The sequence below is a fragment of the Primulina tabacum genome, chromosome 16 (genome assembly GCF_025594145.1).
Source record: "Primulina tabacum isolate GXHZ01 chromosome 16, ASM2559414v2, whole genome shotgun sequence".
Lineage (NCBI taxonomy): Eukaryota > Viridiplantae > Streptophyta > Magnoliopsida > Lamiales > Gesneriaceae > Primulina > Primulina tabacum.
In genome coordinates this window covers 34,983,388-35,002,487 of record NC_134565.1, presented here as the reverse complement: position 1 = coordinate 35,002,487, position 19,100 = coordinate 34,983,388, and the positions used below count along the sequence as shown (strand labels likewise).

General features: G+C 35.8%; 3 protein-coding genes across 8 annotated transcripts; 2 read left to right on the top strand and 1 right to left on the bottom strand.

Annotated features, from left to right (window-relative positions):
- Nucleotides 1-3,214: 3,214 nt before the first annotated feature.
- On the bottom strand, nucleotides 3,215-3,676 carry LOC142528548 (uncharacterized protein At1g08160-like). Its single transcript, XM_075633588.1, has one exon. The coding sequence runs from the start codon at nucleotides 3,674-3,676 to the stop codon at nucleotides 3,215-3,217; it is 462 nt and encodes a 153-aa protein (XP_075489703.1).
- A 1,554-nt stretch (nucleotides 3,677-5,230) lies between these two features.
- LOC142529767 (exosome complex component RRP41-like) lies at nucleotides 5,231-8,570 on the top strand. 2 transcript variants are annotated; one of them, XM_075635400.1, is made up of 8 exons: nucleotides 5,231-5,420; nucleotides 5,529-5,686; nucleotides 6,114-6,192; nucleotides 6,967-7,069; nucleotides 7,192-7,312; nucleotides 7,700-7,788; nucleotides 8,064-8,213; nucleotides 8,391-8,570. In XM_075635400.1, exons 2-8 carry the CDS (start codon nucleotides 5,548-5,550, stop codon nucleotides 8,478-8,480), a joined length of 771 nt encoding a protein of 256 aa, XP_075491515.1. In that variant the 5' UTR covers nucleotides 5,231-5,420; nucleotides 5,529-5,547; the 3' UTR covers nucleotides 8,481-8,570. The 2 variants fall into 2 exon arrangements, with proteins under 2 accessions (XP_075491515.1, XP_075491514.1); XM_075635399.1 differs by having other exon boundaries at nucleotides 5,233-5,420; nucleotides 5,490-5,686.
- A 1,233-nt stretch (nucleotides 8,571-9,803) lies between these two features.
- On the top strand, nucleotides 9,804-18,210 carry LOC142529472 (uncharacterized). Of its 5 annotated transcripts, none has more exons than XM_075635008.1 (15): nucleotides 9,804-9,913; nucleotides 10,594-10,781; nucleotides 10,883-10,994; nucleotides 11,066-11,176; nucleotides 13,064-13,168; nucleotides 13,558-13,641; nucleotides 13,732-13,847; nucleotides 14,539-14,640; nucleotides 14,742-14,855; nucleotides 14,961-15,017; nucleotides 15,836-15,902; nucleotides 16,042-16,095; nucleotides 16,328-16,402; nucleotides 17,568-17,603; nucleotides 17,880-18,210. In XM_075635008.1, the coding sequence occupies exons 2-15, from the start codon at nucleotides 10,762-10,764 to the stop codon at nucleotides 17,970-17,972; spliced, it is 1,146 nt and encodes a 381-aa protein (XP_075491123.1). In that variant the 5' UTR covers nucleotides 9,804-9,913; nucleotides 10,594-10,761; the 3' UTR covers nucleotides 17,973-18,210. The 5 variants fall into 5 exon arrangements, with proteins under 5 accessions (XP_075491123.1, XP_075491127.1, XP_075491126.1 ...); XM_075635012.1 differs by having other exon boundaries at nucleotides 9,811-9,913; nucleotides 10,686-10,781; XM_075635011.1 differs by having other exon boundaries at nucleotides 9,811-9,913; nucleotides 10,644-10,781.
- Nucleotides 18,211-19,100: the final 890 nt, after the last annotated feature.

The window sequence follows — 19,100 nt, the reverse complement described above, 5'->3', positions numbered from 1 at the left end:
TCCCAAAAGTACATACAGATTGCAGCAACCTTTTCCGCCTTCATAACCACAAGCGCGCCTTTCACAATTTTCATGATCTCGTTCTCGATACGAGTTTTGCACCCGATGTCATCCAATTGCCCCAAAGACAAAAGATTTTTCATCAGTCCTTTCACATGTCGTACCTCCTGTGTGGTGCGAATGGTGTCATCAAACATTTTAATTTTGACAGTACCGACCCCAGCGATTTCCAAGGCATGATCATTTCCCATGAATATAGATCCTCCTGAGACTGGTTCATAATGATCAAACCATTCTCTCCGAGACGTCATATGCCACGTCGCTCCTGAATCCATAATCCATGTGTCACAAAATTTGTGTCTGCCTTCTGCAACTGTTGCTGCTTCGCTGAATAATATTTCACCACTGCCTGAAGTACTGGCCACATTTCCTTGAGAACTTTTATCGATACTCGTACACTCTCTCTTGAAGTGCCATTTATCGCCACATTTAAAGCATTAAATATTTTTCTTCTTACTTCTCGACTTTGATCTACCTCGCCTTTGACTCCCACTAGAATCACGGTCCATAAATCTTTCTCTTATCATCGGCAAAGCCTATGTCTGCTTCGAAGTTACCAACATGTCTTCCTTATTCTTGCGCCGGCTTTCTTCTCCGAGAACCGCAGTTAAGACATCGTCGAATCTTAGAAAGCCCATCAGAATATTGTTGGTAATGTTGATGATAAGTTGATCGTATGAATCTGGTAGACTTTGAAGTAGAAGCTCCGCACGTTCATTTTCCCCTATTTTATGCCCCATGGAAGTGAGTTGGGCAAATAGAGTATTTAGTGTATTGATATGGTCGGTCATCGATGAGGATTCCGCCATCCGAAGAGTATAAAGCCTTCTCTTTAGGAAAATCATGTTGTGTAGCGACTTGACCTCGTACATCTTTGTCAGAGTATCCCAGATAACTTTGGCTGTTTTTATCTCAGAGATACTTGACAAAACTTCATCAGCTATAGCCAAGTGTAAATTGGCAACAACATTATCATTCATCTCGTTCCACTTTCCATCATCCGTAATCTCCACCGGTCTATCTCCAATAGCCGCCAAGCAATTCTCCTTTCTTAAAATTGCTTGTATCTTTATTTTCCACAGCATAACATTGCTTCCATTGAACTTTGCTATCTCGTACCTTCCCGCCATTATGTCTACAACAATTTTAGTAGACTGGACAAAATAATCCCGCCTTAAAAAAAATCTCAAAAAATCTTTTCTGATGTGGAAGATCAGTCTAGGCTGCAACCACAGAGCATACTCAGAATTTTAAGAAATTTTAAACCAAGGCTCTGATACCACTGGTTGGTCCCACTTGCGGTAATTTGAGATAATAAAACCCGAAAATAAAGAATAAACTGGACACTGAGATTTACGTGAAAAACCCCTAAAAATTATTAGGGTAAAAAACCACGGGCAAGATGAAAAGATATCCACTATAATATCTTACGGTGTACAATCACTTACTGTGTTTCCAAAGAGAACACACACTCTCTTAATACAGGAGAACAAAACACCTCACAAATATTATATAATTACACACTTAAAGAAGAATAGATACTGGAAAGAAGAGCTGATGGAAGGGATGATAAGAATGGTGAATGAGAGCTCTATTAAATAGAGCTCCCACAATCTCCCAACCAGCAACCACCCAATTCCCCATCTGCTAACCTCCACATTTATTTGGCCAACAATTGTTGCAAGGCGTTTGAGATGAAGGATCTGCAGGGAACCCCCTTGCCACTCTGGGAAAGCCTTTCTTAAGCGCTGAGTGGCATGTGCTTCCTCCGAATTCGCCCGTACTCCAGGGTCTAGTACATATGATTTTGAATAGAAGATTGAGTTGGCCCGATCCTCTCCTATTCCTATCTGAGCTCAACTCAAATAGCAGGACGATGACAATACTCAGATTTGTTAATTGTGTGCGTGACTGCTGTTGTCAAGCCTCGAATCCATGGTTTGCTGTCGCGGTCGCGGAGATCGGAACGGATGCTACCATTCCAGTTACAATGAAATTTCGCGGAACGGTCGCGGAACGGGTGTTTAAAAAAAATATTATAAATATATAAAAATTAAAAATTTTGAAAAATATTTAGAAATATAAAAATTAAAATAAATATCATTTAAATAGATTATTTGATGTAAATAAAAAATTTAATTTGGCGACGGTTTTATCCAAACAATGCATGTGCTCAAAATTGCATTATTTGTACTACAAAGTAAAGATACGACGTGCAATAGGACCTACAATTGCATTATTTGTAATAGAAAGCAAAGATACGTGCAATATTAAGTCCGTCGCTGATTCGAATTTGCGACGGTTTTATGAAAAATCGTCGCTAAATTCAGCGACTGTTTTTTATCAACCGTCGCCGATTTTAATTTAGCGACGATTTTATTCAAACCGTCGCTAACTATAGCGACGGTTTACATCGGCGACGGTTGAATAAAAACCGTCGCTAGTAGCGACAGTTCAAAACAAAACCGTCGCGAACTGCGTTCCGGTTCCGTTCCACCGTTATATCCCTGTTTTCCATAGTTATATCTCCGTTTTCGGTATATGAAACGCCGATACAAGCCATCAACCTACACACCCCGGAACCTCGTCAAGGTTGCTGACGTTCCGGTTCTGAAATGCCGGTTCCGTTCCCGTTTCGGCGAACCATGCTCGAATCTCAAGTAGCTTGACAGTGACAATACTCGAGCTCTGCTTATGCTTTGGAACAAATAAAATAAAATATCGTTGCAGACAAAATTAGCACTGAATTACTTACAACTTGGGTAAAATTTTAACCACAAAAAGTTAATAAAGGGAGAATAAAATATTAATATGTATATATATATATATTCTAAATCCAAATTAAAAATTGAATAAAAAAACTCACTGATATATTAAAAGCTAAACATAAATAACCAAAAATATAAACGACGGAATTAATAAATTTTCAAAAAAAAAAAAAAAGGAAAACAATGGTTTATATCATGCATGCGGGTAAAAATTAAAAGATGAATAACAAATGTTTTATGTTCGAGAAGCTAGTAAATTTTAAGCAAGATAAAATTAATGGTGTATATATATATAAACATACATAACCAAAACTTAAATAAATAAATTTTCTAAAAATCTTCAAAAACAAATTCATTTAAGAGAACATTGTAATGATTTATGATACTTAGTCAAATACATGTTTGCGACAAGCAACCTTCTCAAACACTTTAGACGAAGAAAATGGCACCTTCAAACCCTTACAATGAACAGTAAGCCCGCGATGGATCCTGAAACCCCCGAACTCCATCATCATCTTCGACCACAATCTCAAATCCAATGCAACATCCCCAGACTCAAACTCCGCGTTCAAATCCAGAGCCACGGTCCTGTTAATCCGCACATCTTTCGCCACCAAATCAAAACTCACATGCGTGATGTTTCTGCTCGGCTGGTGGAATGTAGGGACAGTGCTGTTATCGGACAGCGTCGTGCCCTCGTACGACACCGAAACATTCACTGCCTTGTAATATATTGCGAACCCGCTGTTCGGATTGTTTGCTTGGAGCAGGAAGTGGAAGTTCGCGTTGAGCGTATCGTTCTTGAAGCTGTAGCCGGAGATGGATCCCTGCTCGATCGAGTATTTCATATATTTAGGTAGAAATGAGAGCCAAATGATGGTGGCTACTAGACAAATGAAGATTATGGAGATCAGCGAAACAATGGCGATACATAACCCTTGCTTGGAATACATCGTATCCCACCATTGTGTCGGTATCTGCAGTGATCGTATCTTTTGCCAAAATCGTGGCTGTGGCTGTGATTGTGGTTGTGTCTGCAGGGACAGCATCATCGGCCAACATCGTGGCTGTGGCTGTGGCTGTGGCTGTTGTGGTGTATGCAGGGACATCATCTTCGGCCAACATCGTTGCTGTGGCTGTGGCTGTGGCTGTGGCTGTTGTGGTGTATGCAGGGACAGCATCTTCGGCCAACATCGTTGCTGTGGTGGTGTCTGCGGTGACGGAATCTTCGGCCAACATCGTACCTGAGGCGGAGGTTGCTCCATGTGAGGGATAACATATGTTTTATGCATGTAAAGTTGAAGATATATATGTATATAATAGCTTTTGTGTTGCATGAATGAGTACGTTTGTTGAGCTTCTTTTAGTTTCTAAAATTGATTTTTAAATATTTAATAAAAACGAAGATGGTTAAAAATTGAAAAGAACATGTATTAAACACAGGTCAATCAAAGGTTAATTTTTTCAAATGATATGTATTTTGTTCGGATTTATCATTGATAAAATGATTTTACGTTTTAACATATTTTATATGCTTTGGAAATCAAAAGTAATTATTTTAAAAGTCTCACATTTAACGATCACAAAAACCCTTGGGAGACAGTTTAATGAGTCAATTTTGTAAGATAGATCTTCTATTTGAGTCATCCATAAAAAAATAATATTTTTCTATTGTAAATAAAAAGAGCTTTGGTTTAGTTTTAAATATTCTTGTCTTGTGGAGATCGAGTAAGTCGGTCTTTTTTCTTCTTTCCTTTCCTTTTTTGAATGGATGTTTTGGAATCTTATTCTCCAATAATTGCTATTTTGCTTAGATATCAAGTGATTCCAAACTATCTTTGTAATATTATATGAGACACAATTTTGGTCATCTATATATGAAATGTATAAAAATAAATGTCATTCTTTGAATTTAATACTATTATTTTTTTTAAAAAAAAACGTTCTTTTATTTAATTTTCGATTAAAATCAACATTGACCCGAGTTGGGTGGCGGGTCTACTATTCAGTTTGCTTAAAAATCAATTAGAATATTCCTAAAAAAAGCAATTAAAATACCAACTTAATTGGCCCATATATTGAGGCAAAAAATTGTGTGAAACGGTCTCACATGTTGTATTTTGTGAGACGGATCTCTTATTTGGGTCATTCATGAAAAAATATTACTTTTTATGATAAGAAATGAATGTTAATTTTTGTTGTGAATATCGGTAGGATTGATCTGTCTCACAAATAAAAATTTGTGAAACCGTCTCATAAAAGACCTACTCATATATCGATTAGGTTGAGCCTAAAAATGATTGTATTTTATCACTTGGGATTAAAATATATGGTGATGAGTTGGGCCGAAAACCAAGAACATCGAAAGTAGATGGGCCCAAATTGGCTAAACAACTAGTCCACTTCTCTCAAACCCTAAATGCGAAAACTAAATCCATATTCAGTTTCAACGCCATGCGACATATTACTCGAGTAATCGAGATCCAAATATGATTAATTGAACAATGGAGCTTGTTGGCGGAGAGTTTGAATGTTGCTGAGCATCGTCGCCCGACTTGGAGAGGAGATTTGAGTTGAAGCCAAGGGAAGAAGGTAGGATTTTGAATTTGTAGCATTTGATTTGATGTCATGGAGAGAAATGACGTAGTGGGAGTTTAACAGGGAGAAATCGTAATTGTCCATTGTTCTCATATTACCAAGGAACTTGGAGAAATAAGGCATGTCAGGAAAGCCAAGCTCTACGGCGGCAACGTATTCGCCGTCTCTGACGAATTTTAGGAAGAAGAAGACCTTGAATGTGTCGGGTTCTGATTGGGTACGCTCCGACGGCCGCCGCATCCACCAGTGCCGCCCTGCATGTAAGTGTTGTATATACATGCTCTCTAGCTGTAAAAAGTGGGTGTTCGCCTCTGTCGGCATGTTGTCTCTGTATGTGAGTTTCATTTTGGATTAATTTTAAGGGGTGCGCTGTGATTTTGTTCATAGTTTGTGTTGCTATTTGGCGCTTTTGTTTTTTGTTAATTAATTTTTAATTCTTCGCTCTATTCATCGTGTTTCCTGACATTTTAACAGTTTAGATATCGATGTTGTTTTAGCTGCTAGATTACCATTTTTGGGGGGTTTGGGTTTTTAAACGCGTGTCGATTTGTTAACTGAGTAACTTATATGAAGTTATAAATTCAGGACTGATATTTTATTTTTCTCTCCCATGCTTGGTGCTAGTATAGATTTAAAATTATCGCGCATACTTCAAAATTGCATCATATTTTAGTTCGAATTCTGCAGTACTAAGGACAGGTGCGGTGAGTTCTGCCTCAGGGTCTGCTTATGCAGAGTTTGGAAACACCAAGATCATTGTATCTGTGTGAGTACATGATTTCATAGATTTTCCATAACATGTTTAGTTTAATGCCAGCATCCATCCCCATTAAATTATTTGTTGCTAGAATTAATGTTTCTGCATAAAACATTTTATGCTTGTGGCATTGTTGGTTAGAATCTTAGAGAGAAGGGAAAATATTATCTAGAGAGGTGGGAGAAATCTTTGAAATATCCTCTCGATAATGTAGGAAACTCTCCCTCTCCATATCTGTTTTCTCTTATGTAGTAGGTTTCTTTTCTGTGCTCAAACATATGTAGAGGCAAACACAAATTCTATAAAAATATTACTTTTTTTTGGCCCTTCTCTTACTGCTCTATCTTTACAAACGAAAGACATTGAGTTGATTTTCTTCTTTTATGAACTTCTCTTAGTTGCTAATATGCTTTAAGGAAACACAGAAAATCTGAGTCACTAAACATTCTTTTTCGGTTTGGATGGTATAGCAGTTGAATTATATTGGTGTATGTGTCTTGGTACTGGAATGTATAAAAATCGCATGAATAAAGTATTCGATTACGAAAATGGTTTTCTGTTTCTTGAATGACCAAATGAGGTATTAGTTATAGATGCTTCATTTTCTACCTCCTTCTGCATACATGCAAGGTAGATTGTGCCTAAGCTTTCCTATTCGTTTTTGTATGTTCAGATTTGGTCGTAGAGAAAGTAAGAAAGCAATGATGTACAGTGACAGGGGGAGACTGATTTGTAATGTTCAGATTTGGTCCTAAGCTTTCCTATTCGTTTTTGCATGTCCAGATTTGGCCCTAGAGAAAGTAAGAAAGCAATGATATACAGTGACACGGGGAGACTAAATTGTAATGTCAGTTATACAACTTTCGCTACACCCAGTCATGGCCAGGTGCTATTTTTATATTCTTCTCATCCTTACACTTTTCTTGTATTCCACGATTACCATTTACCGCTTAATTTTAAATCAATATTTTATTATCCTTTATTAGTTTTACACCCTCTGTTTGTCAGGCACATGAGACTAAAGATCTGTCGTCAACACTCCACAAAGCTCTTGAGGGTGCTATTATATTGAAATCTTTCCCCAAGACAACTGTTGATGTTTTTGCATTGGTGTTGGAATCCGGAGGAAGTAAGTTAAGTTTAAGTTTCTGTTGATCAACGATTGGGCCATGCAATTGTCGTTGATGGATTAAAATCATGGGCATCAAAATCTAAAGTGGTCGTTCATTTTCTAGGAATGTGCATGTCTTTACCCTTGACAGGTTATATAATTGGTAAATCTTTCAGAGGCTTTTAATCTGTGAATTTTTTTGAAGTAGAGTTTACAGATACTTAAGAAGCTACTATTGGTACGTACATCAAGATTGAGGTTTCATTGAGATTCATGGAAAAAAGAATTAGTGTACCAAGCCAATCAAATTATGTTAATCATTTGCATCACAATTTGAAGCTGGTGTCTTTCAGATTCTTAAAATTTACTGCTTTTTTTACTTATGGAGTCATTGAATTGTTGCAGGCGATCTCCCAGTAGTAATATCGTGTGCCAGTCTTGCTCTAGCAGATGCTGGCATCATGTTATATGACATGGTTACCTCTGTATCAGTGGTATGCATCTCATGTTTGTTCATTACCTTGTCTTGGAATATCACGTGGCATGGTTCATGATACATTCAGATTAGTAAAGATAATATGCGTAGCTATCTTCTTCATTCCTAATTGATTTGAATCCAATCCCTGAGCCATTGGACAATTTTCCCTGAAAATATTCATGTTGCCTTAAAACAAAACCTCAGACACATTACACTGAAATATATTTAATTTGGCGTATTAATTAATGAGTGTTTCATAAGTCTTTATAATTAATATCTCTTCATGTTCAGTCATTATTTGGCAAGGACTTTCTTATCGATCCTATATCAGAAGAGGAGAGTTACCAAGATGGCAGTCTAATGATTACATTCATGCCATCGCGTAATGAGGTTACTCAAATGACTGTCACAGGAGAATGGTCGACATCAAAGATCCACGAGGTATGAAAAGCATATCGATGTACTACTGGTTTTTCTGTGTTAGAAAGGTGTAGCACTATAGTCTATAGCCTCTTCCTGCATGGCTTCATTTGTGCACGTCCACCGCCAAAGTTCTTATTTTAAAAAATCGATCTTTGTCATGAAAATTAACTGTGCGCTGTACTGGTTGTCATGTAGGCAATGCAGTTATGCCTTGATGCTTGCTCCAAGCTAGGGAAGATAATGAGGTCTTGTCTAAAAGAAGCTGCTTCTGGTACACAGGATTAGGAACCCTGTCGATCCATCTTGCTTGTATTTTTCAATTTTTTTTGTTCCGAGCCCTTTTTCTTTTCCTCTCTTCTTCTTCGTCCTTTTTTTTTTATATAAAGAAAACCCCCCAAGAAGGAGGGATTTCATTAGACAAAAGAAACATATATGATGCAGATGAGGAGGGCTAGGCTAAGACTTTCGGTAGCACGTTATATAATACGTGATCAATTTTGCATGAAATTTAATTAATTGAATGGAATTAAAGTTGAACTCACTGATACCAAAAAAATCGAAATATTTGGAACCAAAAATTCGTCAAACACGTCTTAGGTCTGAATGATTTATTTTTTTTTTAAAAAAAAACAACATAATAAAATATTTGAATGAATTAATTGATATTTACATGTTTTAATTTAATAATAATCCATTTGTCCAAATGACTGATGTCAGTTATTCAATGGATTGTGTGTCGAAATGAAAATCGTTTCAATGAAAGTTTTAGTGATTTTCCTGAAAAAAAATATATAATCTTGTTAAAATTTCATGTAATACGCTTTGATTCAAATTAAAAAACATTGATTTTAGAAAATACCCATGTTTCCTAAATGCAAAAACAATTTTGGGAAGCTCTTATTTTGGTTAAACTAGAACATTTTATTTTATCACAAAATAAATAACTAATATTATTTTTTCTCAATTCCTTCTTGTTTGAACAACTCTGTTATATTTAATTGATAAACATATTTTTAAAAGGCTAAATCATATTTTCTCAGATGCCATATTATTCATACGTTAAATTGATATTTCATTTAATTCATTAATATGGTTCTTGAAACAGAGACAATAATCCAGTCAAACATTCAACTTTCATTTCAAACATAAATAATAATAATAATAATAATAACAACAACAAGAACTAGTCAACATAATAAATTCAATTAAAGTTTATAATTATTATTACGCGACAACGATGGACGTGTACATAAAATCTTGACACATGAAATTCTTCGCAAAATATTCCACAACGTTCGGTACAACTGAAAGTGACACCTCCTCTTGGGTATAAAATGTGATAGATAACACTTTTTGTAAAATTTCCTTTAAAATGTGGTAGTTTAATTTAAATATTTTTTCCGGATCAAATAACAATAGTAAATATTCTATTCGAAAAATAATTCTCATGAATTCTTATGGATCAAAACGTAATATTTGAATTATTGAATGATTTAAAAATATAAAATTATATTATTATTTATATTGCAGTTTTAGGTAAAATGTAAGCCATGACATAAATTTTGTCATGACATGTAATATATATTTTATTAAAGCTACTCAAAACATACATGTTACCATTTTTTAAACTCTCATTTCCAGTCAAGGATGGGTGTATAGACAGCATATATCCATCAAGAACACGCTAACGATTCTCTTCAATTTCCTGAAAGCGGCAGGTGAGAAATTGAAAGATTCGCTAATTTGTAGTTTCATCTTCCTGCAGTACCATGATTTTAAATTTTTATTATTCAGAACTGTTCTGTTTGCAATCTTTTTTTTTAAAAAATACAATCTTGCGTTTGGCGACTGTGACGATCGATCCGAATATGAAATTATATATGTTTTTTTTTTGTTTAATCTGGAAAGTTCAGATTGTGAATTAACAGCGTAAGCTTGATTCTGACGATGCATATTGATGATTTTTGTCCACTTGTTTCCTCTGTTTTATGATTTTTACATGCGTTACTCGCTGTTTGTTTTCCATGTTTTTGGCATGTCGATGAACAAGGTATTTTGATTCGTTTCAAGTGGGAAGGTGTTTTTAGATTTTAGTTAGGAATAATGGTCGAATGGTTGCTTACATGATAATTGAATTTCTGCTTTATTCTGAATTTGGCTACGTATTATGGATATCTTTGATAAAGAAGTGTAAAATGATGATTGAACGAGTTGGCTTTATGCTTCGTACAAGAAAGCTGTCTTGATTTCAAAAAAAAAAGGAAAGCTGTCTTGATTACTTTGAATAATTAATGGAGCTCATCTTATTGAATCGTTGATTGAACAATGAGATGCGATGTTTGTGTAACGGAGAGGTCGTTTTTCTCTAAAAAGAGTGTCTGTTTATTGTGTTCTACAGGGCATTTTTTTGTACTGTGGAGTAAATTTATGATAGTGATTGCAATATAGAGTTGTTTTATGCCATGCGGAGTAAAGTTTTGAAAGTGACAGATGCGTTGTGGAGTTTTTCATGTAATTGATCTGTTCCTAGTCCGTGATTTGAGTAGAGCAGCTTTTCTTTATCCTGATGGGAACCCCGCATCGCAGGTTTGCCAAGCTCTCTTTTGATTCAAGTAAAGTGAATTATTGCTGATAGGCTGGTAGTTTACGTACCTTTTATTTTCATTATCTTCTATATCTATGTGCAGTGGGTTTGTGAAGAAGTCAACTAGTAGTTCACGGCTCGTGATAACAACCATAATGGGAATGGTGCTTGGATATTTTGTTGGTGTTTCGTTTCCATCAGTTTCTTTATCGAAGGTATGCCTCAGGTCCTTCATAACTAATCTCTAAGGAGGATGTTTATCACGATTTCTATTTTTTGTTGGCAGATTAATCTCCCCTCAAGTTTAAGGTCATCTATTGATATAGCGCTTGGTGATCATTTATCCGCCACTCGTAGTTTTCCCAAAAATCTTGGTACTACTCCTTTAACACCCAAGGTACTGCTTTTTCTCTTGCATGTTGCTGTTGTAAAAGTTTTCCATAATTTCCACCATCAATCAAATTATCTGTGATGCACTTTTGTGATATGAATGCTGAAGAATGTATGCCGGGAGCATCGTATTTTGTGGTATGAATGCTAAAGAATGTATGTCAGGAGCATGATCTATTAGTTTCTTTTTGAGAAAGGAAGTAAATATCTTCATTCTTCAACACTAAACACTTATTTCGTTGGTATTGTATATGATAGTTATTTAGCAAACCGTCACTGTTTTTGTTTGGTCCGGTGGTAGATGTCCTGAGTAGGATAATCGATAAAGTGGAGGATATAGAGATTTTGGAGGGCACGGGTGAGGAAAGAATGGGACTGAATACTTCACATCTTTAATTTTCAATTGATTCTTTTTTTTTCTTGAAACAATGTAGTTGCTAGATATTTTGTCTAATTTTATAGTTCCAATTAACTTAGGAAGAACACAATTTAGGCATAAACATGAATGATGAACTAATAAATGGATATACAGGAATAATTGGTTGTACAATTGTTGGATTTTAGCCAATTACATACATGAGTCTAGAATTAGGAAGAAGCCCCGAAGACTGTCTTGCTGGGAGGATCATGAAGTTAATAAAGTGGTCAAGCCTATTTGATGGATGGAAGAGAGCAGTTATGTTATGCTCAAGATCCTTTGTGGTGTGTAATCTAAACTAAAAAATGAGGTCTTTCTTTATGGAAGTTACGATGTATCAAAATGTAGCAATTTAGTTGATTAGAGAGAAGATCGAAAGATAGAGAAAAAGAGACCTGGTTATTGTGGATTTAGAGGCTTGTGATAAGTAACTACTTTGCAAATGGTTGTGGAGATTTCCCTTGGAGGATAAATAATTATGACATAGGGTGCAGTTGGATTAATACGGGAGTGATGTCTGGAGATCAGAGTCTGGGCAAAGCCAAAGAGTATCTTCTAAGTGCCTGTGGAAAGTGGGCAACAGGAGTAGGTTAAGGTTTTGGGAGGATAATTGGGAGGGGAGGGGTCTTCTCTTTTTTTTTCCTTCTGTTTTTTGACTATCATCTTTAAATAACTATCCTAATGCAGATTTATTTATTCCATGATGTTTCTTTTTGGATTGTGGAATATTTGCTATGCGGGAAGGTTGACTTTAAGAGAAGAGAAGAAGAGGAGATAGAGTTCTTGTTAACCTGGTTTTAGCATGCTATGTTGAGAGTCTGGTGATAAATCTCACCTGACCATGCATTTTATGTAAATGCCACGATGAATTTAGAAATCATATTTTTCTGTTTGTTCATTGAAGGACTTTGGTTTCAATTGGGCGTGGCAAAAAAATAGGAGACTCATGAGAACGATATATATTTGAATGAGATAGCATCTAGAAAATTTTGAAAGTTAGTGATAATGGAAATTATTTGTGAGCTTTGGAGAGAGAAACAAACAGATTTTTGAAAGAGTAAATAATAAGGCACATCTCAATTCTCAACTATTTGAAAATATCAAATAATGGATTGCATTTCAGACATAATTCGATGAAAACCTCAAAACAAACTCCATTCAGTTGTCCATTTGGTAATTGGGTGGCAGCCTATATTAGCTTGAACAAAAACTTATATAATTTGTGTTAACATGACATATTTTGATTGAGATATGAATGTATAAGATTGATAAGAATATATTTTCATCAAGTACCAAGCTCCATGTCGCGACTGTTCCAAATGCTGTAATGACTCTGTTCCAAGTATTTGCCCTGATTGGTGGCCCTATTACAATTGGAGCACCTAATATACTGGATTATTTGTTGGGTTTTGTTTGATGTGAGTTACAGTCATGTGTTAATTGTACCTGTCGTTTTTCATGTTTTTGGTATTTCAGATCCACATTCCTACAAATCCTCGTGGTGCGGAGTCCTTACCACCAGGAATTGTTGTCTCGGAATCAGACTTTTATCTGAGAAGATTATGGGGTGACCCTAGTAAGGTATGGTTTCAAGAATGTTGAAATGGTTATAGCTCTGGGACCGACAAAAGGTTATCTCTAGAGAATAACATTTCTCTATGCTGTATCAAATTTTGCAGTACTATGTTAATGCTAGATCTGATTCATCCATGCTCTTTGTAGGTTGATTTTGAGTTAATTGTGAAATTACTTCATTATAATGGTTTCGTGCTCGTAGTATATGTTGTTATTGGTTGGTTGGAATCACTCTTTTCATCTTTTGTGTTTCTGTGAATATGTGCATTATCATTTATAAACATCATTATAGAAGTCTTTGCATATATTGGACAGCCAAAGGCTCTAGTCTACAGAAATTTTAATGGAGTTTATGGTATTGGGCTTTGCTTATTGGTATAATCTGGAACTTTCAGGATCTGAAAAGGAAGCCAAAGTACCTAGTAACTTTTACAGTTGGTTTGAATCAAATGAACAATATAGATGCAGCTGTGAAAAAGGTTAAGACTGATTATAATTCTGATAACGAGTAAAGAGATTTTCTTTCTTGAAGTTTCATTGCACTGATATTTATTTAACTTATTTTGTAGTTTTCTGAGGATTTTCAGATTTTACTTTTCCATTATGATGGCCATACAAGTGAATGGGATCAATTTGAGTGGTCACGAGATGCCATACATGTCAGTGTTAGAAAACAAACAAAATGGTAATGTTCGGTTATCCTTATCAGCGACGAGCCATCTTTGATTTTCTATTCCTTGACAAGAGCTGAGAAGCCATGATGCTTCGTGATTGAAAACTTCTTATGTTGATTGTGACTGTCACAAACTATAACTAGAATATTGGGCATATACCTGTTAACCTTTCATGTACTATTTATTCTTCATTCGTTTGTTCCTTTTGGTCAGACTCGAGGGAAAAAAAAATCAATGACCAGGACCATTCCATGCATAATGTAGATGAGAGAATTAAGAGACAAATTAGAGATGAATGGACTTCTGGACTGAAAATGAGAGTAAAAAGTATCCACAGTTATTGCTAAAATATCATTTAATATTTAGGTTAAATTTTGGCAATTAGTGAGGATTGAAGTATTTAGAGCTTGATCTTTTGGCTTCATTCTGACATAGGAGCAGTGTAATTGGGGATCCTGTAGCACATATGAACCTCAGGGGAGATGGTTTACTGCTTGGAAATTTCAAAGAAACTATTCTTTTTAACTTGATTTCTCAAGAACCAAACAACACTACCATAATGAGCTAATATCATATTAATATAACCCCACTAAAAGCATCAGCCTTCAAATGAATATTGGTCTCAACTTGTGAGTGATCATATTTTTGCGGAGTAAATTTTTTTCCTTGTTTGATGACTTGTCCTTGTTGCTGGTTTCGTAGGTGGTATGCAAAGAGATTTTTGCAGCCAGATGTTGTAGTTGCTTATGATTACATTTTCATTTGGGATGAAGATCTTGGAGTTGAACACTTCAATGCTGAGAAGTAATATTTGTTCTTTAGCCACTGATATTTTCCAAATTCTGTATTTGTTTAGTATATCGCTTATCTCTCCTCAACTGCTTCGGGCTTTCTTTACATGGCAGGTATATCGAACTTGTTAAGAAACATGGTTTGGAAATTTCTCAACCTGGTCTCGAGCCCAATAATGGACTGACATGGCAAATGACAAAGAAAAGAGGTGATGGAGAAGTACACAAGTAGGTTTATTGGCTGACTATCTTAAGACATACTACCCCCGCCCACACCCATTTCATTTCTAAATTTGAGTTGTAAATAAGAAATGGGTTGATATTGATAAGCAGGGATGCAGACGAGAAACCAGGCTGGTGTAGTGATCCATATTTGCCTCCATGTGCAGCGTAAAATCTCTTTTCTAATTTAGAGATTTTCATTTTGTGTGGGTTAGTATATTTAAATTGGTTTTTTCAAGTTTTGAAGAATAAGGAATTGGGTGGGTCATAAGCTCTGCATCGACACAAGACAAATATTTAAAGCTATAACTTGCATAATTGTTTTGTGGTTTGGGAGTGACTGGCAGACTAAATCACACCACCTAATTTTCAAGAAATTGGATTAAAATAATTTGTAATAATCTTTATGAAGTTAGATATTATTCCAATGTATAATATTTGATTTCTTATTACTGCCTCTCAATTTAAACATGAACCTTTAATAATAAAAATCACGAAATCATAGCCAAACTTCAGGTAAATAGGGAGCGAATAAATACAGATTGTATGTCAATTTTCTGTTGAGTGGTGGACAAAAATGATTATCATGATGGACAATAATAATGAGATGTCAACCTGTGTTTTTGGTGACAGACGGCTAGAGGTATGATATTCGACAGATTGGAGACAATCTACGAGATTGATTTCCAAAAGGACTATATCTACGAGATTGACTTTAGGGACTATATCTACGAGATTGATTTCCAAAAGGAAATAGTCTTCTTATTCTATCAAAGCAATCGGCCCCCTTCACAACCTTGTGGTGGGGTTCTAAAATATAGAAAATCAGACCGTGGACCTGCAAAGTTCTTCTGAGAGTTAGTTTCCTCTAGATTGTGTCATAAACACTCACATACGAATCTTAATATTTATGGTAAATCTGATTTTGTTCCTCTCTCCTGCCTAGCGCACAATAATTGATTCCTCTTCTGTCTGGTTTGGCTCAGCTTTGTGGAAATTATGGCTCCCGTGTTTTCTCGTAAAGCTTGGAGATGTGTTTGGCATATGATTCAGGTATCTGTCTCATTTTGCTTTACCGTGTCTTCCTCACGTGTTGCTTCATTTATTGACTTTTCTACTCTGTTGCTTTCCTTGTTATTTATGTTTCAACCTATTGTTCATCCATGACTCTTTTTTAATTATTTACTTGCAGAATGATTTGGTTCATGGATGGGGATTGGACTTTGCATTAAGAAGATGCGTGGAAGTCAGTGTCTCTCTCCCTCTCACATGCCAACTCCCCACCCCAACCCAACCCTCCAAACTCCATGATGGCATGCATGAGTGTGTGCGCCTCAAAAACATTGAGGAGCAGTTAGTTAGAGGAAAAGAATGTCATTTCAACTTTTCATAACATATTACTTATTTATTACTAGTTCTTGGAGACCCATTGTGTCATTGGGGTACTTCTAATCATCGGTGTTTGTTTGTCGCTGTAGCCTTCGCATGAAAAAATTGGGGTTGTTGATGCGCAGTGGATTGTACACCAAACTATTCCATCACTTGGAAGTCAGGTTACAGATGCTGCATAACGTTTTTCTCATAGTTTTCTGAATTCATGATTCATTGAACTTTAGTCATGCTACATGTAGCTCATTTTGTTGTGGGCTTGGGGATTGTAACCTAGGTTTTTTGACTTTATTTGCGCATAAGATTATTGAAATAAAAAAGCACGTCCATGAAGCTTTTAGTCACGTTCAGTTTAAGGACTAAATCTTCATCTGTCTTGGTATTATTTCTTGGATTGTCAGATTCTGATGAAGATCAACAACAGATAAGGGGGCCATCTTTTGGTGGAGTGATAGAATGGATTATTAGGTGTAAAACTCAAAATTTCTCTTTTTGAGAGAGGTGCTAGTTCGCTCGCTCAATTTACTCTTGATACTAGGGCTCTGTTAGTGTTTGATGGCTATAGGATTGTCTACCATGTAATTTGTTTATCCTAATGGCAAATAATTTTCCTTTGAGTGGAATTTTTTCCTTTCATTTTTTTGCTGATTAGAACTTCCCATGGCGTATCTGGCTCCTGATTTCTTCTAACTTCAATCCAAAATTCGATTTCCAATGTGGTTATTTATCGCAAGGACTCAACGTACAGCATCACACAATGTCCTCAAATTCTCTGAAGCCTGCCCTGTGCCCAGATTATAGAAAACAATTGATTTCCTTTGTCCCTTTGGTGCCATATGGCTTCCCGCTATAATTCATAATTCATGCCATTCACTATTGTGAATGAGGAACAGTAGTTTCTATCCTGCCAGATTCAAGCACAGCAGGCAACAATGTTCCTTTTTTATTTCATAGTTATTGTCATCTTAAAACATCCATTGATTTAAAAAAAAAGCTCTTTTGATCATGTATTCTTCTTTTTGGGAGGTTAGATAGTAATATTTTCTTTCAATTTTTGTTTGTTTTTCCTGTTAAGTTTTGCTCTGATGTCTAGCACTATGTTATACCTCAATCTTCTCGTAACATCTTCCTTTTTGTTTTGTTCCACAAATGTAGATGACATTATGTCATGGAATTATATTACGCATAATATTTTGTTTTCTTTCCTTTTTATGTGTTACTGTTTTCATTCATGTTTCTTTCATATTCACTTTTCGCTTGTTCATCTTGTGAGCTAAATTTTCTACTAAAAGTTTTTACTAAATCCAAACTTCCCTCTTAAATGCTCAGGGAAAGTCTGATCATGGGAAAGCTCCATGGCAAGGGGTATGTATATCCTGAACTATGACTCATCTTTGTGTGTTATTTTTTTAATTTTCCTCTTAACTATGTTACTTAGCAAGACTATAGCTCATCTACTGTCATAATAAGATTATAAGTTAGTAACATGTAACCTTGTCTATAATCCTTGAACTTTTGAAAACTCGTTTGTCCATTTGAAACCTACTACATATAGCAGTCTAAAAAACACAGGAAACGTGTTGATTTTGGTTTCTGGTATTGATTTATATATCTTGGCTGATATATTTGTCTTTTTCGGAGGTACGAGAGAGATGCAAGAAGGAATGGGCTTTGTTTCAAGATCGCCTTGCTAATGCTGAGAAGACATACTTTGCACACCGTGGAAAATTTTAAATTATGATCTGATAGTAATTTTTCTTTGTACTCGTTTCTTGGTTCATCCTCGTCCTACTTCTTTTTCCAATTTCCTCGTATTGGCTCGAGCGGCATTTAGGCTCTATCTAGGCCAGTTCAGTTTACAAGTAGTGTAAAAATGCAGTTATATTCTACCGTAGGTTTTTGTTAGGAAAATAGGTACAACTTCAGTCAGGTTTTGTGTTCCCTAATGAACATAATCTAATTAGTTTTTCCCCATTTTTTGGTTCTTTTCGCATGGTTATGCGTCTTCGAATTCAGATGCCAGAATTTTTAGTTGAAGTTATGCATTACAAGACCTTCAGCTTTTAGATCTGTATCCAATCGCAGACTACATCATATTGATTATGACTGTTCATTATAACAATTTAAAATCTGTGAGTATAACCCGTAATTTGGCATATGACTTTGGGTGGATCTTTTGGATTTATTATTGATCTCTGTCGGCAATAATTGTTGTAGAGACCACATGCTTTGCTGCCTTCTTTGAAGAGAAAAAAAAAACGTGAGTTGGCTATTTCGGAGGAAGTTTCGAGTTTTCTCTCATCTCATATTTGAGTGCTTAGTTCTATAATATTTGTAAGGTGTTTTGTTCTCCTGTATTAAGAGAGAGTGTGTTCTCTTTGGAAACACAGTGAGTGAGTTGTACACCACAAAATATTATAGTGGAATTATTTTAATCTTGCCCGTGGTTTTTACCCAAATAATTTTTGGGGGTTTTCCACGTAAATCTCGGTGTCCAGTTTATTCTTTATTTTCGGGTTTTATTATCTCAAATTCCGCACGTGAGACCCACAATCTCAAATTTCATTTTCTATTGAATATTATATTTAGCATTTCAATGCTTACAATACTCCGTTGCTGTTTTGTCTATAGATAGATTCCATCGTTGAAAGCTTATCGATTCACCCTGCTGATCAACAAAGAACGCGCGCGCGCGCAGCTACTTGCATACAAAAAACTTTGGCATACCCCTGAATACACATGTACACGGTTTGTGGTTATTCGAGCCAACTCAAGAAACAGAGAAATGGACTTGAGTCACTTCCGTGGAGAGATAGCGAGGCGGCCTACGACATGGATACGGCTCAAAGCATGGATCCCACA